At 38.9% G+C, this 22,720-nt stretch overlaps 1 protein-coding gene across 2 annotated transcripts; it reads right to left on the bottom strand.

The window, feature by feature from the left end:
• Positions 1–5,857: 5,857 nt before the first annotated feature.
• Positions 5,858–14,490, bottom strand: LOC121368338 (zinc finger protein 420-like). Of its 2 annotated transcripts, XM_041493028.1 has the most exons (3): positions 11,271–14,490; positions 9,273–9,551; positions 5,858–7,611 (listed from the first exon to the last, which is right to left on the bottom strand). In XM_041493028.1, exons 1-3 carry the CDS (start codon positions 14,065–14,067, stop codon positions 7,601–7,603), a joined length of 3,087 nt encoding a protein of 1,028 aa, XP_041348962.1. In that variant the 5' UTR covers positions 14,068–14,490; the 3' UTR covers positions 5,858–7,600. The 2 variants fall into 2 exon arrangements, with proteins under 2 accessions (XP_041348962.1, XP_041348961.1); XM_041493027.1 differs by lacking the exon at positions 5,858–7,611 and having other exon boundaries at positions 8,462–9,551.
• Between the last annotated feature and the right edge of the window lie 8,230 nt (positions 14,491–22,720).

Raw genomic sequence — 22,720 nt, 5'->3', positions numbered from 1 at the left:
AGACATATGGTTAAGGACCACACAGATTTTGAAAGGAAACCCGCTGTCGCCACTATATGGGCTACTCTTCCGATTAGCAGCAAGGGATCTTTTATTTGCGCTGCCCACAGGAAGGATAGCACAAACCATGGCCTTTGTTGAACCAGTTATGGATCACTGGTCAGTTCAAGTGGTTTACACCTACCCATTGAGCCTTGCGGAGCACTCACTCAGGGTTTGGAGTCGGTATCTGGATTAAAAATACCATGCCTCGACTGGGATCCGAACCCAGTACCTACCAGCCTGTAGACCGATGGCATACCATGACGCCACCGAGGCCGGTATATTGTACAAAGCCAATGATTGGTTTCAGTTGTAAGTCTTATAGCATACAGGGCAGGATGTAGGCCAGTGGTACAGTGCTCGCTTGATGCGCAGTCGGTCTAGGATCGATTCCCGTTGGTGAGCCCATTGGGCTATTTCTCGTTCCATCCAGTGCACCACGACTGGCATATCAAAGGCCGTGGTATGTGCTATCCTGTCTGTGGGATGGTGCATATAAAAGATCCCTTGCTGCTAATTGAAAAGAGTAGCCAATGAAGTGGCGACAGCGGGTTTCCTTTCTCAATATCTGTGTGGTCCTTAACCATATGTCCGATGCCATATAACCGTACATACAATGTGTTGAGTGCGTCGTTAAATAAAACATGTCCTACAGCATACATGTATTTTAAGGTGCATGTTTTATATGTAGCAAAGTTAAAACGTTTGTTCTTGTGTAATGACTACTAGAGTACATTGATTTATTAATCATTTTATGTTGGCTATAAAATATTTGGTAATTTTAACACAAAGATTTTTGAGGGCCAATTACCTTTAAAATGATAAGAGTTGCTGCCCATTAACCTACCCTTACACTGATTATAAGTATCAGTCTCGGTGGCGTGGTTAAGTCATCGGGCATAAGGCTGGTAGGTACAGGGTCAGGGGTGTGCGCCGAAAATTTGGTGGGGGGGGGGGGGGTCGAGGTGTCTGGCGAAGCCCCACACCGCGAGCGCCACAGGTGCAAAGCCCGTGGTGGGGGGTCTTTTGAAAAATTGACCCCTTGTAGGGCTATTCTGAGGTGTTTTCTGCTGGCTAGCCGAGCTGCTTTCGGACCATTCACAGGAATGTAAAAAATCGGAATATGAAAAAGAAATTCGCCGTGAGCAGGGGGGGGGGGGGGGGGGGGTCCGACCCCCAAACACCACCACCCCTGGTTAGGACACAAAACCAATTAGAGAATGGAAAGAAAGAAATGTTTTATTTAACGACGCACTCAACACATTTTATTTATGGTTATATGGCGTGAGACATATAGTTAAGGACCACACAGATATTGAGAGAGGAAACCCGCTGTCGCCACTTCAGGGGCTACTCTTTTCGATTAGCAGCAAGGGATCTTTTATATGCACCATCCCACAGACAGGATAGTGTATATTGCACCAGCTATGTTCGCAGTCAAGTAATCTGGCTGAAGACGGCAAAGTAACAATAAACGAAACAATTAGTGGCACCATAATGACTGACAACGGTCTGATCGTCCGGTTTTAAGAAAGTCCAAACTGCACTAATTAAAGAGTTAGGGACTGAATTATTCATCCAGTGTTCAGTTTTAAGAGGTTTCCGGTTTAGAGAGGTAAACTTTAATGTTAAAAGATGCATAAATCACGGAACTTTGGCGAATGTCCAGTTTTGAGAGAATTCTGGTTTAGAGAGGGTCCGGTGTTGAGAGGTTTCACTGTACACAAAGTCAATGACTGGAGGTTCAGTTACCCTACCCACAAGACTATAATTTATGCCAAGTTAACAACTGTAAGTTGTTATTCTCACTGTTCTGTAGCACATTTACATGTATCATTTCAGTGGGCTCCGTATTCACAAGGTCTTACAAAACACCTACAATCAATCAAAGTTTACATTCGATTCCACAGAACAAAGCATCTTGCCGAGGACTTTGTTGTTTTGTGACTGGTGATGTACTCACCTGCTTATTATTGAAACTGAACTGTAAACAATTTTACACACTGGATACAAATTTTAGTGGATTTTTTCATCTAAAAGGAAGGAAGGAAAATGTTTTATTTAACGATGCACCCAACACATTTTATTTACGGTTATATGGCGTCAGACATATGGTTAAGAACCACACAGATATAAGAGAGAGGAAACCCACTGTCACCACTTCATGGGCTACTCTTTTCGATTAGCAGCAAGGGATCTTTTATATGCACCATCCCACAGACAGGATATTACATATCACGGCCTTAGATACACCAGTTGTGGATCTGGCTGGAACAAGAAATAGCCCAATGGGGTCACCGGCGGGGATTGATCCTAAACCAACCGCGCATCAAGCGAACATTTTATCACTGGGCTACATGCTGCCCCTGCCATCTAAAGTGTATATAGAAAATAAATAGAGGATAATAAACGAGTTACCAGTGATTATCAAATTTATGTCCCGAGTGAAATAATTTTCAGTTGTCACAAGCTTTAGCGAGTAACAAATGAAAATTATTTCACGAGGGACATAAATTTGATAATAACTGGAACCGAGTTTGTTATTCTATTTATTACCTCAGCTATTTTTTTCTTCTAAAAACCTTTATTTTCCACGCACATGCACGAAGGCAAACCTGTATAGAAATGATGTAAACCACTAAATATGCACTGTTCTGAGAATTACTATAACGTTATAATTTAATCACGTTCATAGATAATTAAAAAAATACACAAGTTCTCTTTATTCTGCTTCAAAATCTATAATGAATTGCATTAAAATGACATTTTGTTATTAATTTAACACCAAAAATAGAGACCCGTAAAGGCAAACTCTTTAAACTACATGACGTCATTTTGGGTTTGTCAAATCGTAATGTCGTCATATTTAGTACCGACAAAGTCATTGGTTTGTAAGCGTCAAATTGTCCAGTAGTATTGTTCGTTAAACCAATGCAGAATATTTCTCACTGAGAAAATATGGAAAACATTTTCCCTGCTGGGGTAATAATATGATTACTAAATCAGACTATGGTAGAAAAATCTTGATTAAATTTAATAAAAAAAAAAAAAGAGAGAAAAAAAGAGAAAGATTTATAATCTTTGAGAAATGTGCTCTCAACAACAGAATATGTGTATGTATAAATGTACAAATCTATATTTACATTGTAGATTCTCTGAAAGTGTAGCTAAATTTTTTTGTAAAACTTAATACTTTGCCCTCAAAAGGTCTCCCCCACTCATAAAAATCACAATGATGTATATTAAATTACTTGCCAGTAATATGCACCAGAAAAGTATACTATTTTAAACCTATGCAATAGAAGCCAGAACATACCAGTTAAAATTAAGCTTGATTTTATGCTGATGACTGATGTTAAAAATTAATCATACACCAAACCCTTCTAAACAAATTTCTCACTGAATTTAAATGATTCATTAGATCAACCTTATGGTACAAAATCTGCGGAATTCCACAGAAAATTGTCATTCCTGTACATGATGTATATGAATCTGCCATTAGTATATTCAATACGGCATCTCTGCACACGATCAATTCCAAAATGTTCTGTTAGTTTAAAAAAAAAAAAGTTTTGTTTCACGACACCACTAGAGCACATTGATTTATTAATCATCGGCTATTGAATGTCAAACATTTGGTATTTTTGACATATTATCTTTTGAGAGGAAACCTGCTACATTTTTCCATTAGTAGCAAGAGATCTTTCATATGCACCATGGATCTCACACAGGATAGCACATACCACAGCCTTCGATATGCCAGTTGTGGACACTGGCTGGGCCGAGAAATAGCCCAATGTGCTCACCGGCGGGGATCGATCCGAAACCAACTGCACATCAAATAAGCACTTTACCACTGGGCTACGTCCTTCCCGTTCTGTTAAATAGTCAGGAGGGTATAGCACCATGACCGTCAGCTAATTGGCCCACAAGGAGAGCTGATTTTGACCACAATATAGATTCTAACACTGTAAAATGACAGCCATGTTTTAGCTCATGCTAGTACAGGCTAAAACAAATCTTTCTATTGCTTCTGTAAACAATGGCACATCTCAACACACACACACAGATGTGCACAGAATGGTATTTCGAGCAATGAACTAAATATTATTCAGAAATATTACTCAAATTATTTTAACGGCTAGGATCTATCCCCGTCAGGCTATTTTTCATTCTAGCCAATGTCAAAAAGGCTGTGGTATGTACTATCATGTCTGTGGGATGGTGCATATAAAAGATCCCTTGTTGCTATAATTGTGAAGAATAGCCCATGGCGTGGTTTCCTCTCTCATTATCTCTGTTGTCCGTAACCATATGTCTGATGCTATATATTCATAACCAAAATGTGTTGTGTCATTACATAAAAACATTTCCTCCTTATATTAAGGGGCGGGACGTAGCCCAGTGGTACAGCACTCACTTGATGCGCGGTCGGTGTGCGGTCAATCCCCATCGGTGGGCCCATTGGGCTATTGCTCATTCCAACCAGTGTATCACGACTGGTATATCAAATGCTGTGGTATGTGCTACCCTGTTTGTGGGATGGTGCATACAAAAGATCCCTTGCTGCTTATCGAAAAGAGTAGCCCATTAAGTGGCGACAGTGGGTTTCCTCTCTCAATATCTGTGTGGTCCTTAACCATATGTCTGATGTTCTTTACACTGTTTATATTGAATGTTGATCATCACCTTATTTGTTATCATTACCATAGTTTGACACCCAGTAGCCGATGTATTTTTCATGCTGGGGTGTCGTTAAACATTCATTCATTCATATAACCGTAAATAAAATGTGTTGAGTGCGTCGTTGAATAAAACATTTATTTTTTCCCTTATATTAAGGGCAGAGTACCTATATTAAGGGTAGAGTACCTTTAAACTGGTAAGAGTTGCTGCCCATTTTTCCTATCTTTACACTTTTAGTGGGAAAATTATCCTAGTAAAGACCAATAATCATTAATAGCATTACAATAATTAATATCACATATACGACACTAAAAATTCTGACTAAAAGCTATGATGTGCAATTCATATATTTAAAACAAAAAAAAATTATCCCAGAAAAGGTAATACTAGTACCGGTACCTATAAAGCACATTTAAAAAGGACAAAAAATCTTCAAAGAATTAGTCTACTGTAATCACAACATAATGCAACCCATTTTCTTTCTACATCGGTTTAGGATCCACTTTTGTAGTAAATATATTGATCTACAATTAAAGATATTTTGAAATATGTAAGTAAATAACACATTAAAGTTAAAAAACATGTTTTTTGTTTTTCCCCTTGAAAAAACCCAGTTTTTTCTCTCTAATGAATGTAAGGTAAACAATAATCATTACTAAGTGCCATGTTATGCTCTGTTTGAAACCGAGGTAGATTTATGTTGCATGTACAGACCAGATATTTTGCATATATGGAAAAAGTGTCTGTGAATTTTTAAAATAACATAGTAAATGTAGTTTCTCTTTGTTATATGTTCTCTTCAAAGGTTAATATTTCATAAGCTTTCACAAACAACCCAGTTTTCAGAAACTTTATCGATAAGCCTCGGTATTCTTGAAACCCCCAAATACATGCTATTTCAGCCAGGCTGTTCTGTACCAAATATGTTTGTGATATCCTAAAAAAATAAAGTCTTTGTCTCTATGATACAGGTTTATGGTATTTCAATTTTTAAAGAAAGTGATAAACAATGTTGTGGTCATTTTAATTCAGGAACAATGGATATCAAATATTAACCAAAAAGCACTTAAATACTCCAATTTAAATACACATACAGGCTTCATTTAAAATAAGAAATCAAACAAAAATGGTTATTGAAATAACTGAACTTTTTATTTTTAAATGTTTAATGCCCACAATGCAACATTGCAAATAACAAACATATACACATACACATACAGTACATTATAAGCAAGCAGCTGCACACAGATTTTCCCTATACAGTGAAACCCCTCTAAACCGGACACCCTAGGGACCAAGTAAAATGTCTGGTTTTAAAAGGTATCCGGTTTAGAGAGGTTCTGTTCTGTACCGACTTTTAAAAGGGACCGAGAAAATTCGGGTTACAGAGCGTCCGGTTTTGAGAGAATTCCAGTTTACAGAGGGTCCAGTTTTGAGGGAATTCTGGTTTACAGGGGGTCCGGTTTTGAGAGGTTTCACTGTATATGTATATAGTACTATCACAGATTTTCCCATCATACAGTACTAATTACACAATTTTCCCATGACAACCAGGAAGATTTTCTCTTGATATTTCTCTTGATAAAGTAACCAGGCAGATTTTCTCTTCATAAAGTAACCAGGCAGATTTTCTCTTGATAAAGTAACCAGGAAGATTTTCTCTTGATAAAGTAACCAGGCAGATTTTCTCCTGACAAAGTAACCAGGCAAATGTCCCCTTGATATAGTACTAATTATGAAACTTTGTCCATGATAAAGTACTAATGACAAAAGATTTTCCATTGATAAGGTACTAACCTATTGTTACGGTCAATTGCAAAACCAGGATACGTTGATTGGTAAATCACTCAGACAAAAAACATATTAATGCCGTTTCTGCATGATTATTCTATTTTGTCAATTACTGTTGAATATTTCAACTTTACCTAAGATTGTTGAACAAAATGTTAATCATGTAAAATGTCCATTATCAGGGGCGTGGCGTGAGCTGGACCTGGGGTGGGGGTGGGGTGTGTGTGTTCGAATATGAACCAAGTGGACCTTTTCTATTTTGTTTTTGCACCACCAGAAACTCTGTATGTATAAACCTGTATATTTTAATTCTGAAAGCGGACCATTTGTTTCCAGACATATTTTAAGTGCCTGACAAAACCGTGAGAATCAAATTGTTGTGGAAGATATATCCAGATATTTTAGTACACAAAATGATTTTATCTAACTACTGTTGTTAATCTTAATTTTTTAAACAAAGTAAACTTAACAAAACAAAAAACCAAAACAAATGGTGAGTAAATGTTTGTACGATGTATTTGCTAAAGTATTTGATGAGGCATCATTAGGGATGAAGACGATTCACTTATGTATTTGTTGCACTACATAAAGCCTTTCCGTGATACGTATTCGTTAGTCTAGCATGAACCATATACCTTGCTAACTTAGTGAATTCATTTTCATTATTCGAATTCATGAATAATTATTCACTTACGGAGCTTAGTTTGTTTGTTCTGTTTAATAACACTAGAGCACATGGATTAATTAATCATCGGCTACTGGATGTCAAACATTTGATAATTATGACTCGTAGTCATCAGATGAAACCCGCTACATTTTTCCATTAGTAGCACGCCAACAGATAGATCTGCAACTTAGTACATAGAGTAGTCCTCAGTAAAACAGTGACAATGAAACTTCAAATTTGAACCGAAACAATTAATGATTGCTTTAATAAGTATGAATGCTAAAAACTTAAAACAGTTTGTTAAATGGCACGAAAACCTTGCTGCCATTCCAAGGTCAACTCCTGGTTAGTGACAAGGGATGTATTATATGCACTCTGCACATATGGAACAGAATACACCACAGCTTTGACATGCTACCATGAAGCTACAACAGAAATAAAAATAGAAGCTGTTTACATGGCTCAAATTGCCTCAAACAGTCAAACAAATGGCCTCTTGGAACCATTATAAATTAATACAATATGTGTGTGTTAGAACTCATACAGTGGTTATTCACAAAATGATGAACATGATATAAAGTTACAACAAAAACGTAATGATTATATATAAAAACATTTGCTACTGGCACTATTCGAAAATTAAATTAATGATGAGAAAATAGTTTTTTTTATTAGAATTCTTGTTATTTTAAAAATCTCCATGTAACTCAATAAAAGCATCACATAGTGAGCGAAACTTAAAACAAATTGTGAATGTAAAGGGACCAAAAATTATATCTCATGAAAAGCATAAAAATTTGACCCTTTGATCCCATATTTCAATTTATTTAACTTAAAGGCATATTGTCACAGACCACCGACCTATTTAATGGTCTAACAAAGTATTACCTGAACAAAAATAATTTGATTTGTCCCTAAATGTACTTTATTCAACCATCTTCATAACCACCATACTCCATTTATTAATATTTTGTAATTTTTTTTATTGAATTATGACAATGGTTAATAATTCAAAAACTAAAATTGCCAAGAGGGTTGACATGGATTTCACTCCATCATGGTTCAGTTAAGCTGATGCGGTAGCTAGATTTGGTTACCAACAATTAATGTAATTTTTATTTATTATCCATTTTTAGAGAAATAAGGTCCTTAAATCCGTGGCAGTATGCCTTTAAGGTGAAATACTGTGGTACAATTATTCATCTGAAGCCTAGGACCTTTGTGAAAGTTAACTTTCTAACATGGTTCCCAAACTAAAAATGCCTAAAAACATTGTTCTACTTGCATGTACTTTATTGCAATATTTTAATGCCTTACAATGCAAAAACATCTGTGGAGTTTAATTTAAACTTATGTAGCCATTACTCAGGGGTTGAAATAATTGGTGACCTTGTAGCCAATGGTGACTTTCTAACGTGGATCCCAAACTAAAAATGCCTAAAAACATTGTTCTACTTGCATGAACTTTATAGCAATATTTTAATGCCTTACAATGCAAAAACATCTGTGGAGTTTTAATTTAAACTTATGTAGCCATTAGTCAAGGGTTGAAATAATTGGTCATCTGGTAGACAATGGTGACATTTTCGGGCAGGCAAAATAACTAGTGATAGTGCAGTCGCCATTATTGTACAATTTAATGTTTGTGATTAGGAGAGGGCCTCTAAGTTGGATAACTTGTGCCCAATCCTTTTGTATGTGTGTGTGTATATATATATATATATATATTATTATATATATATATATACACACACACACACACACATATATATATTATATATAATAATATATATATATATATATATATATTACATGCAATAAAATATGTTTTCAATCAAACTAGTGTTAAATATATGTGGTTCCTAAGTGGCCTCCCACTCCACACACCCTGGAGACCAAATGGCCTCTTAAACCTCTAAACACATTACTTCAACCCCTAGTATTAAGACTACATATGAAAATCGGGAATGTGTGTTCTCTCTACATATATTACTTCAACCCCTGGCATTGGACTACATATGGAAATCAGGGATGTGTGTTCTCTTGTGGTACAACAGTTTACTGGGGTGAGCGAATCCCCTCTTACACACGTCACAGTGGTATGGCATCTGTCCGGTGTGGATTCTCTCATGGTCACGCAGGTTCCCCGACGATGTAAACAGGTTTCCGCAGTAGCTGCACGTGTAGGGCTTCTCGCCGGTGTGCACGCGGCGGTGGCGGGTCAGCTTGCACGACTCGGTGAATGCCTTGCTGCACACCTCACACTTGTAACGCTTGTCGCCCGTGTGAATCCGGATGTGACCTTTCAGAGTTGCCGGGTCGGCATAGTCCTTTCCGCAGAACTCGCAAACAAACTCTCGTTTACCTGAAAACATACATTAATATCATCACAATTTAACAACAATCTACTGCTCGTTAGGTCATCCTGATAAAGAAACGTTTCTTAATTAATCTCAGTTATTCTGGGTGGGTTCGCACAATCAGTCTTGTTTAGAAAGGATTTTGGATTTGAGAATTGCAGATTTAGACAGGAAAGAGATGGTGGAGAATATTTAAAAGATTTTGAGTGATATAATCAGGGTTAGCTCTCCCACGTATCAAATTTATCTGTTCAAAGCCTTTGACTCACATTATAGCAGATAGCCTAATATTATGCAAGAACACCTACCTATAATCAGTCCCACAGGGAACACCTTTTTTCATACTATGAAATTTACTACAAGTTATTTATTTCTGAGCAGACTGATTTGTAAATGCAGGGCTAGCGCTTAAACTCGCCAGTTGCGAATTCTGAAAACAGTTGGTGAATTTTATTTTAGTTTGGCGAAATAATTTCATGTAATAATTGATATTTTTTAGAAAATAACTGTTGATTTCTGCAATTTTTGAAGTTTAATAAACAATTTGGCGAATTGTTTTGCTCACCCAGAGCTAGCCCTGAAATGGCACACCAAAATAGTCAAAAAAATATTTATAGAATAATGGGCTGGACTACAGTAACCAATTCCCCTGTATGTACCTGTTTAGGTGTTAAAAAGAATACACAGAACATAATTAACGGTACATTCCCGAGTTTGCTGCAATTTTTAAGATGATATCGACTAATAGATTTTTTAACGATTGCAATTACATATCATATATATTTTTCTGCATAAAATATTAGTGGCTGAATAGTAAATGTGTTTCTGATCATTTTAATATTTGTACTTAAATTTCATTTTATTTCCTAAAAGCGTTTTTTTTTTTTTACGTTCGAAATTATTTGAAGACTAAATCCAGTTTGGGCTTCTTACAAATATTAAGACGACCAGAAACACACTTAATATACAGAGACTGCTATTCTAAACAAGAAAATATATTTAATATTCAAGTTTAATCGTAGAAATATTTTATTCGTCAGAAACATCTTACAATGCAGCAAACTCAGGAATGTCCCTTTAACTCAACTGATATGTACATTTTATCTACTCGCCTGTATGCACCTATGTAAGTACATTTGTATTTTGTTCCCAAAAAACATCTTCATGGTAATTCACCTGGGCCCCGTTTTACAAAACAATCTTAGTGCTAAAATCACCGTAAGACCATAAGGTACATGTAGGTAGGCGCTTTGTAAAAACCCTGTATCATGTACCATGTGCTGAAAAGCATACAGACCCAAATTAACTCATTGGTATGAACATCTGAACTTTAGTCTGGACTCAAATCTCTAATGATGTCACATACATACAATTTCTATGGCCTTGGCATGGCGTTAGTCTCAAACTCTATTAGGCCCGAGTCTAGAACTTTTAATAAGCACGGGACCAGATCTACTGATCTGTATGTACCTATAAAGGTATTTTAAAAATGCTCCAAAAAACACCTACTTCTACAGAGATGCTGACAAACATGTCCAAAAATCTTAATGCACCTGCTATGTACTTCTAACCAACTCACCTGTATATACCTACATTGTATACAAATACATGTATTCTGAAATGACCCCAGAGAAAACCAGTGTCCCATTTTACGAAGCAATCTTGGCACTAAATTCACCGTAAGTGCATCACTACTGATGCTAAGATCGCCCTGATGAAATTACCTGAATGTGTCCTCATGTGTCTAGTCTTCTGACACTGCTGCTTGAAGGCCATGCGACACTCTGCTACATCACAGATGTATGGACGTTCGCCCGTGTGCACTCGCATGTGAGCCTTCAGGTTGGCTCTGCTGGTGAAGACCTTCTCACTCCTGCACAGGTCACAAGGAAATATCTTCTGTCTCCGTGGCTTGCTGTCTTTGATGACTCTCGTCATTATGTGCTTGCGTAGATGTTTGTTCAGTTCGCACTTGAGACTGTACTTAGCTAAACACTGGGTACACTGAAAGGGTCCGCCTTCGCTGTTGTACTTGACATGCAGGGTGAGGTTCTCTGAATGTGTGTAGGTCTGCTTGCAGCCCTGGCAGAAGTGAAACTTTGTCCACTTTTTAAGTATTTTCACACTGGGGTCAATGGGACCCTCAGTAACACAATCACCATCACGGTTCTCTATTGGCTTGTCAGTCCGTGATTCCAGTTCTTGGCCATCATCTGTATTGGGTTTGATGTCACCTGGAACACTCCCTGGTGAGATGGAGTCGGCGTTCTTCTTTTCGTGAGTCCTATGATGTCGAGCGAGTTTGCTGGGCTCTATGAAGCCTTTTCCACAAAGATCACACTTAAAAGGTCGTTCTCCAGTGTGGGTCATGATATGATTATGAAGATGAATGGCTCGGATGAACGTCTTCTGACAGTGATCACACTGGAAAGGTCTTTCCTTGGTTGGCTGCATGATGCCAGAGAAGCTATACAAGCTACCAGTGTTCTCATCGAGGGAAGCAGCATCAATGTTCAGCAGTGCCCGACATTCAGAAACAATGGGATTGGAATCCTCTTCCTCAGAGTCTTGGTTGGTTTTATGGTTCATGTTAAGAACTTGATCATGCAGTCGCATGGATATCTCATGGTTGATGTCCATGCTGTCATGGGTCCTCATGTGTAGATATCTGCCGTGGATATCCCCAAATGATTCACCACAGAATCCACACACATAGGGTTTGTCGGTTTTGAAGATATTCTTGTGTATGTCAAAAAATATTGATGACTTATCAGGCTCAGTTTTGATAATTACATCACTTTGATATTCCACTGCATGAATATCTGATGACTGACTGGAGTTGGTTAACTGTGTCTTTAAAATGTCAGTATTATCAGAATCAATATCTGAGGACTGGCTGGAGTTACTTAACTGTGTCTTTAAAATAACAGTATTATCAGAATGAATATCTGATGACTGACTGGAGTTGGTTAACTGTGTCTTTAAAATGTCAGTATTATCAGAATCAATATCTGATGACTGGCTGGAGTTACTTAACTGTGTCTTTAAAATAACAGTATTATCAGAATGAATATCTGATGACTGACTGGAGTTGGTTAACTGTGTCTTTAAAATGTCAGTATTATCAGAATGCTGGATTTGCTGGTGTTTTACAACCTGATTAGGTTTCGCAAATCGGACTTCGCAGATATCACATTTATATGGTTTGTCGATGACGTGTATCGAGGAGTGAGACTGAAGAAGAGCTGCGTCTCTGAAACACTTTCCGCAGTCTTCACACTTGAAAGGTTTGTCCGTTCTCGTGCTGACGGGGTTCTTCCTCACATGCATCAGCCGGTTGTGCCGCCTCAGTCCACCGACCTCCGCAAACGTCCTCTCGCAAATATCACAAGCGAACGGTCTAATCCCGCTGTGGATCCTCTCATGGTTTTCGAGGTGCGTCGAGCACTTGAAGCGTCTGCAGCACCACGCACAGGTGTACTTGCTCTTTCCGCTGCCCCACGCATTCGTCTGGTCTCTGACAACGTAGTGCATCCGTTTGGTGTGAGTCTCCAGCGCCTGGTCTGTAAGGAAGGCCTGATCGCACCTGTCACATCGGAATGTCTTGTAGTGGTTCTCTCGGTGCAGGACGAGCCTCTGTCCGCTGTCAAATCGTTTCGGGCACTGATCACAGGTGAACGAGAACAGCCTCTCGTAGTCCTCTCGGCTCATGCCAACATGACTCCTCTTCCTGTGTCTGTTTAATCCACTCTGTTCGACAAACGCTGCGCCGCACACCAGACATTCGAATGGTTTTTCTCCTGTATGTGTCCGGACGTGATTGGTAAGGTGACAGGCACTCTTGAACCTCTTCTCACACATATCGCAGCGGAACTGCTTTCTCTTACAAAACAGTCTTTCAAACTCGGGATGAACATCGCTGAAATGATCGAACAGGTCGTGGAGTTCAATAAAGGCCTGAGAGCAGGTACAGCACGAGTAGTCGGTGGCATCAGAGTGGGTTCTCATGTGCTTCTGAAACATACCAAAATAACCAAACAGTCGCTCACAGATGCTGCACTGATACCTCTTCTCTCGGGGCAGTTCCTCCTCCATTAGACTGTCTGTTGAATTATATAATGTTCCATTTGATTGCTCGCTGTTCCTGGACCATGTTTCACATTTTAACAGACCATCTCCACATGTGTTTAGATCTTCATGCCTGGTGTCATGCATTTTTTTGGTTATCAAGACGGCCGATTCATCACAATTTTCAGCAGTGCTTTCCACTTTTTCATCTTTAATTTTAATTTTATCACCGGTGACCTCATAATCTTCATTAAGTTCCCTTTCAAAATATGTGATTCTTTCCTTAGACTGTTCCAAACCTTGTTTTGCACATCTCCTTTTTCTGCGAGTAATCATGGTTCTGGAATAGTCATTACACCCTGTCTGACATTTGTCTGCACAGTCTTTAAGGTCAAGGTTAGAAGATGATGTCCTCATTTCACAGATCTCTTCCTTAAAGTGAAGAGAGGTCATGTCTCTTTATTTAAAAAAAAAAAAAAAACTTTAAAAAAAATGATCGCAGTTTAGTGTTTATTAAATTTATTTCATGATCACGAAAATATTCATGATCACTAAAATATTATTTGCTTCTCTTATTAAGATTCAAATTAATCAAGTATGTATGCAGTTCATAATTCTGACAACTAGTAGACTTTGTATGCATTTCTATCCTCACATCCCTAACCATAACTAAAAATACAACAGCCGAAGGCCAGACACAAGCATGGACCTTCATGCAAATCACCGACTGTAAAAGAAAACATCCATGGCCATCACTTTAAAGAGCAATGTTTTGCTGAGAACCATCATACTGGTCCGACAAAAACAACAGCTCTCCGACATTTTGGATTAAACTGATGCATCAAGATCAAATAAATCACCAAAGATGTTCTTCATAAAGGAGTCATTAGTGCCTAAGGATTCTGAAAAAAAGAAAGAAATCGAATGTCAGTTTTAAGAATATGACATAAGAAAAGGAATCAGGCCTCAGCACTGAAAATTTGTGTAAATTGTTTATAGATTATGCAAAAAAGAATATTCAGGCAATCCATTTCATTTTTGTGTGACCCACCCTAATCATGTAAATAGTTCTAAATTTAATGTGCAAATGAAAAACCGGTTACACACAATAAGATTTGTGCAAGTGACATGCAAATAAAACCAGTGTTCTCACAATTTCCAGTGGCCTGGGAATACTCGATTAAAATCAAATCAGAACATTTTAGACTATGAATATTTGGTGTCAAAATAATGTGCTTATTCATCACACTTGGGCCCCATTTTATGAAGCAATCTTAGTGCTAAGCTCACCGCAGGTGCATACAGTAGTTATGCACTTAAGGTAATCGTAGCTCTAAGATCGCTTCGTAAAACAAAGTCCTGTCTGCAGGACTGGCTCTGTCACGCACCAAATTTTCCAAATATGAATTTTATTTTAATTTGGAAAAATAATTTCATGTAATAATTGACATTTTAAAGAACATAACTGACAATTTCTGCAATTTTTAAAAGTTTAATAGACAATTTGGTGAATTGTTTTGCTCACCCAGAGCTAGCCCTGGGTCGCGATAGTGAAAAAGAAAAGTTGAAACTCACTTTTACAACATAAGCTACTCCTATGAAATACATGTAACATCAAGGGGTCCTTTATAATATATGCTGCATTTTGTCACAGACAGGACAGTAAATATCATCTGCAGGGCATAACATTTGGCACGTACAATTTTGTTGTTCGTCTGTCAGTTATGCAAAACAAATATCAACATAAACGACGGATCGTTCGTGCAAAAGCTGTAATCGTTCGTCAGAAAAGCTTTAAACAAAAAAATCACTGTTTTTGGAAAAAAATAAGCCTACATGCGAAAGATACAATGTATCCGTGTACTTTCGTTATAAAATGCTACCTGCATTAGTACACCACTGACATATTTACAATTTAAGGTAGTTTGCTGAAATTCTCAGTCCTGACGTCACGATATTCAATAATTGAAGCACGTCAAGAAAGAAAGAAAGAAATGTTTTATTTAACAACGCACTCAACACATTTTATTTACGGTTATATGGCATCAGATATATGGTTAAGGACCACACAGATTTTGAGAGGAAACCCGCTGTCGCCACTACATGGGCTACTCTTCCGATTAGCAGCAAGGGATCTTTTATTTGCGCTTCCCACAGGCAGGATAGCACAAACCATGGCCTTTGTTGAACCAGTTATGGATCACTGGTCGGTGCAAGTGGTTTACACCTACCCATTGAGCCTTGCGGAGCACTCCCTCAGGGTTTGGAGTCGGTATCTGAATTAAAAATCCCATGCCTCGACTGGGATCCGAACCCAGTACCTACCAGTGTGGACACCTATGGCCTGCCACGACACCACTGAGGCCGGTTGAAGCACGTCAAAGAACCTTTATGGGTAGTTTCTTAGATTATAATATATTATATACCGATGCAATTTAATAACACCGATGAAAAGAAAACTTGTTAAACAAATTATAGATGGGTGTCATGAAAATACCTCTCACTGCTACTCCAAGCCAATCGGAATAAGTTGGCCGATTATGGACTCTCTGCGGAGTTCGACACTTGTATAGGTTCATTCAGACTGAATCGGGTCTATTATTAGCAAACGCGATGTTAATCTAGCAACTCTACCTAGTGTCGGACAAAATGACCATTAATATTAACTTTGTGACTGTCAAAGCATACCCGCACATAGTCTCATCTTGCTCATGTGCAGGTACTTGTGCAGCTACTGTTTACAATTTGCCTGTTTGCAGTATGTTATTCAGGCATCAGATTTTACTATGGCAACAACCGTTAGTCCCTTGCTGTGGTGCCCCAGAAATCAGGTGTCAATGGCACGAAAAAAACTGATTGCCCTACCTCAGGTATTACCTGATTGGCCACCATGCTTACCCCATACATTTTATATGTTAGAAATAGTAAAATTATTGTTGGTAATATTATAAAAACGCATCTGTATGCAACAAACTGCTTAACTTTGAGCCCTAGGCTGCAGGCACTGCCACCAGGCTGGGGAACTCATTTATGAGTTAGAAAACTTGATAGAAAGTAAGTTTCCTATGTGACCTTCCTTTGAAGAAACAGTTGGCCTTGGTGCCCCTCTAAAGTGCCTTTGTGTCCTAATTTCTGTAATTAAAATGATGGAACACTTGCCGTCCGTGCCCCCACCCACCCCAATTTAATTGGACCCCCGTCTCCCCGGCCCTGGCTATTAGTATTGCAACTTCGTCTCTGAAAAGGGTGTTGTATTTTATCCCATGTCAGCGGTATTTTAGGAAAGTAAAGTAACACAATCTTACAGAATATTAGAGTTAGGTCCATGGTTGCATTTTTCACCGTGTTGATGCAAAAAGTGTCTCTAATTTTCCTTCTACACAACAACTTGACAAAAAATGACAGGCACTAATAGTTAGTTCAAGAAAAGATAACTCTAGCCCACAAGTTGGACGTTTCGTCATGTGGATTCACGGGCGATTGTCCCATAAATATTTCGTCCACTACAAAAAAGCCAATGAGTCGCTTAACCAACTAATTTAAGGATGGGAAGAGGGCTCAAACATCTTAAGACTTAAGTCACGTTTGTTTCTTTTCTCTTTATATTTGAGGGTAGTTAAACAATGTCTCATTTTTATTCATGAATTAAATATCGACCACTTTGTTCTCAGTGGCGGATCCAGAAAATCCATTTAGGGGGGCCCCAGTGACATGAGGTGGAATGCCAAGGGAACTTTGGAGGGGGATCGTAAAAAAATTAAAATTAATATATCATAAAATTATAACTATCGCAAAATTTAGGAGGGGGGCGGGCACATGCTCTCCCTTAGATCCGCCTCTGGTTCTATTAGCAATTATACTTATTACCAAAATAAATAAAGAAAGATACTAACAAATAAACAAGCAAGCAAACAAATAATTTATAAAAAAAATGAATGAATGAACGAACGAAAGAAAGAAATAATGTTGGCTGAAAACATATAACATTGGGACAGCGACACTGGCGTTCACTGGCACGTAGTTTTAGAAAGGAGTTACAAAACGTTACGAAGAGGAAAAGAAAGAAATGTTTTATTTAACGACGCACTCAACACATTTTATTTACGGTTATATGGCGTCAGACATATGGTTAAGGACCACACAGATTCTAAAAGGAAACCCGCTGTCGCCACTACATGGGCTACTCTTCCGATTATTTGCGCTTCCCACAGGCAGGATAAGGATAGCACAAACCATGGCCTTTGTTGAACCAGTTATGGATCACTGGTCGGTGCAAGTGGTTTACACCTACCCATTGAGCCTTGCGGAGCACTCACTCAGGGTTTGGAGTCGGTATCTGGATTAAAAATCCCATGCCTCGACTGGGATCCGAACCCAGTACCTACCAGCCTGTAGACCGATGGCCTGCCACGACGCCACCAAGGCCGGTTTTACGAAGAGGAAGGAAGAAAGCTTTAAACAGTGGACATGTAATGCTAGCCTGAGTTCTCTGACAGTAAGAGAGCTAGACGGACATTTACTTAATCATTTAGAAAGTTACCAACGCTCCCTAACCGTCAGAGAACAATCTATACTGAACAAAAAAAAGAAACTTCCGATTTGTACATATAGTATTTGTTGTGTTAAAGAATTCATTGTGTAATGAAATTATATAGGTAGTATTAGCCTTGAGCTGTATTATCAGGATTCATGAATTTTATCGATTATTTTTGCACTGTTAATCGTCGACAACGTGAAATTCAATTTGCACATGCATGCATGGTTCGACATGTCCTGTGTAGTATTCGGTCAATTTGTTTTACTTGTCTTACTGACATTGTTGTCAAGTGAACGAAAACGCTTCACAATTTGTAAAAAAATTAACGTTTTTTACATTGTAGCATTTTTAGTATGCCAAGAATACCCAATAATTTACGCGATCGGGCGATTGGCATGCTTGATGCTGGCATGTCGACAGAAGACGTTGCAAGGCATGTTGGGAGTTCTAGTCGAGCGATACGAAATCTTCGCGTCAGATTTCGAACGACAGTAAGCACCAACGACTTTCCACCTCGTGGACGTCCGCGTGTTACAACACGTGGTCAAGACCGCTATATCATGAACACGCATTTGCGCAATCGATTCCAAACTGCCACTGCTACTGCTGCTAACACACCTGGGCTTCACAATAACCGAATCAGTGGGAAAACTGTTCGTAATCGTCTGCGGGAGAACGGTTTACATGCACGACGTCCTTACGTCGGATGCGTTTTAACGCAACGTCATCGTCTAAATCGTCTTAATTGGGCACGTGTACACACTCGTTGGATACGGCGACGCAGGAATACCGTTCTTTTTTTCGGATGAATCCCGATTTTCTTTACAACGTGGTGATGGCAGGGTGCGCGTCTACCGTTGGAGAAATGAACGCTATGCTGACTGTTGTGTTCTTGAACGAGATCGTTTCGGGGGTTGGGGTTCTGTCATGGTCTGGGCAGCCATTGCCCATGGTTAGCGTTCACCACTAGTCGTCATTGATGGCAATTTAAATGCTCAACGTTACCGCGATGACATTCTCGCTCATCACGTCATTCCTCTGTTCCATAACAACGCCAACATCTCGATTTTTCAGCATGATAATGCCACCTCTCATACAGCTAGAGACACTGTAAATTTTCTTAGGACAAATAACATTGATTTCATTGATGACTGGCCCACTAACAGTCCTGATCTCAACCCCATCGAGCATGCCTGGGATAGTCTGGACAGACGATTGAGGCGTCGTCCCAACTCACCCGCTAACGTCAACGAACTTCGTCAAGCGCTCATTCAGGAATGGAACAATATTCCACAGGCAGAAATCAACACTTTAGTCAATTCTATGCGCCTGCGATGCACTGCAGTGGTCAATTCAAGAGGTGGTCATACCACTTATTAAGTGGGTGTTTTTATTTTTAACCCCTACCACACTTGGTCAAAATTTCTCCCAGTTTCTGTTAACCTATGGCCATGATTTTTGCACCAAACGATGCATCATGGAACACTCTTTAAACGCATATATAACAATTATTCCCCCGGTTTGTTTTCATCAAGTTATGTTCAAGCAAAGTTAGCGGAAGTTTTTTATTTTGTTCAGTATATATTATAAATTCTGCGCAATGGCTGCCTACCAAACGGTAGCGATTCCCGCTCTAATACAACAACATTTCTATGTTTGACACCTCTACAGCGATCATTTTCGAGTTCTTAGATACAAAAGCAGGGGCGTGCGCAGGAAATTTTGCAGGGGGGGGGGGGGTCGAGGTGTCTGGCGAAGCCCGTGACGGGGGGTCTGGGGGGATATGATTTTTTTCGCCTTGGGCGGGGGGGGTCGAACCCCCCCCCCCTCGCACGCGCCTGAAAAGTGGTCACATATTAATCACTAGTACACACACTACAGGACGAAACCCGTCAGCACAGTTCTACGTCTTTAACCGTATCATTATTGAAAAAGGTGCTGTCGGGTTTCTTCCTGTAGTGTGTGTATTAGTGATTATAGTCTTAGAGAGGAAACCCACTGCATTTTCCCATTAGTAGCAAGGGATCGTTTATATGCACCAATGTTAACATTGTGGCAAATTGGTGCAGGCCGAGAAATTTGGGGTCGAAAACGGGTGGGGGTTTTTTTTTTTTGGGGGGGGGGGGGGGATATGAAAAAGTAGAAATATAAAATGTCAAAGCATATGCAAATACCAGGTCTAATTATTAATCCTTTTAGGCTTAAATGACTTATTATGTCAAAAATGGGCATATCCAATTGATGTCAAACTCGATCTGTAACTACATGATGACGCATTCTGTGCTCGAAACGTGCGGGGTCCTATTCAGTGGCGTGGGCAGGATTTTGTATGGGGGGGGGGGGGGGGCACCTGGCAGCCAAGTAAACAATGATATCGAGTACCTCTAATTTCCTGGGATTTGGTGGGGGGGGGGGGGGGGCATGGCTGATGTTGAATTTGTATGGAGTGCACCCCACTCGTTTGGTTATTGATATTGAATATTGTTTGTTGATGGCTCCATCCTTTGATTGTAGATGTTGAATGTTTATAGAGTGCACCCCATCATTTGGTTATTTATATTGAATATTTGTTGTGGGTGCACACCATCCTTTAATTGTTAATGTTGAATATTTTTGTGAAGCGCACCCGTCCTTTGTTGATTTTGAATGTTTTTGTGGAGCGCACCCGTCCTTTGATTGTTGATGTTGGATAATTGTTTGGTGCCCACCATCCTTTTGTTGATGTTGAATGATGTTTATGGAGTGCACCCCTTCGTTTGCTTATTGATATTGAATATTTTTTGAGGGTGTGCACGATCCTTTGATTGTTAATGTTGAATTTTTTGGGTGTGCGCACCATCTTTTACTTATTGATATTGAATATGTTTTGTGAGTGCACACCATTCCTTTATAATTAATTGATATTGCATATATTTTGAGGTGTGCACTATCCTTTGATTGTTGATGTTGATTGTTTTTTGGATGCGCACCATCCTTTGGTTGTTGATGTTGAATATTTTTTTGTTGGTGCGTACCATGCTTTGATTGTTGATTTTGGATATTTTTGGGGTGCGCACCATACTTTGTTGATGTTGATGTTTTTGGGGTGCGCACAATCCTTTGATTGTTGGTGTTGAATGTGGGGTTTTGGGGGGGTGCACACCATCCTTTGACATTTTCTTTACTGTAGTAGTTTCGACTGCACACAGTCCGTTGATTTCTTTTGGTGAATGATAGGCCTACATCAAAACCTTTTCTTTTCCTGTCTTCGAAACATAAAAATAAAAAAATATTTCAAACAGTAATTCGAAACACTATAAAAAGAAGAAAGATTTTAAGATGTATACATATATTAAAAACAATGACAACAAAAACAATAATAACTACATGTATATGGATTTAAAACTAACCCTGATGATGGGCTAACGGTGCGTATATTGTCTATGACGTCACAACTTCAAGCAGTCAAAATCGAGGTCGGGGTGATGCAATGACGTCAACGTCATTGGGGTGATGGATGTGTGTGTGTGGGGCTTTCGATTTTGTATTAAGTCGTTAATTTAAAATTTTGATCAAAATAATGCATGATTTTATTGATAGGCGCAGAAACTGCAAATCAAAATGGCCGACGCAACCAGTAATCATAAGACAAGTTTTAGATACCTAGTGCATTTGGCACATTGGCACGGGCGTAGGAAGGTTGGGGGGAGCACAGACAAATATATATAAATATATCATTGCTTCTCCCACCCCCACCCCGCTTCCTATACGTCAGTGATTGGGATGCTCCTGGATAGCTATAGCCTACCTGTAAAAACATGGAAAATAAAATACGATATCACTAATTCGTGAAACATACCCTGCACATTTGCTTAACTATAATAAATTGATGTATATTCACGAGACAAGAAGCGAGATGCCTGCAAACGAGCCATTCCATCATCTATTAACTGCGAGAGTGTTTCCATATAACTGGCACAGCGAAGACGAAGTGTCGATGTGGTCCTTAACTTGTTGCGACTACTATATTATTTTCAGTAATAGAAAATATATCATCTGGTACAAGGAGTAACAAGAAATATTCAATGTACATTTTATGGTATATGGTATGTTCAAAACTTGATTTCTTGAATTGCTTGAAACAGTACTTTGTTTACGCCTTGTCATGTGAAAAGGTTTCCGAGTGTAAAACCCTCTACACTAGCAGAATACCGACCAGCTTGTAGAATTACAGAATCATACAGCAGCAGCAACTGTCACAGCTATACGTATTATTTATTTATTTATTTATTTATTATTATTATTATTATGTTGTTTTTTTTTTTTAAATTTGCATTTCAGGGCGGGACGTAGCCCAATGGTAAAGCACTCGCTTGATGCGCGGTCGGTTTAGGATCGATCCCCATCGGTGGCCCCATTGGGCTATTTCTCGGTCCAGCCAGTGCTCCTCAAAGGCCGTGGTATGTACTATCCTGTCTGTGGGATAATGCATATAAAAGATCCCTTGCTGCTAATCGAAAAAGAGTAGCCTTCTGTATACTAAATTAAAGTTTACTTCCTCATTTATTTATTGTGTATACCGCTATTTTG

The sequence above is a fragment of the Gigantopelta aegis genome, chromosome 3 (assembly GCF_016097555.1).
Source record: "Gigantopelta aegis isolate Gae_Host chromosome 3, Gae_host_genome, whole genome shotgun sequence".
Lineage (NCBI taxonomy): Eukaryota > Metazoa > Mollusca > Gastropoda > Neomphalida > Peltospiridae > Gigantopelta > Gigantopelta aegis.
This window is presented reverse-complemented; position numbering and strand designations above follow the sequence as displayed.

Excerpts from the sequence above, each read along its gene's own strand:
- LOC121368338 (XM_041493027.1), bottom strand. The coding sequence starts at position 14,067 with ATGACCTCTCTTCACTTTAAGGAAGAGATCTGTGAAATGAGGACATCA. Across the intron at positions 9,552-11,270 it reads ACACATGAGGACACATTCAG|GTAAACGAGAGTTTGTTTGC; the intron begins GTAATTTCATCA and ends GTATGTTTTCAG.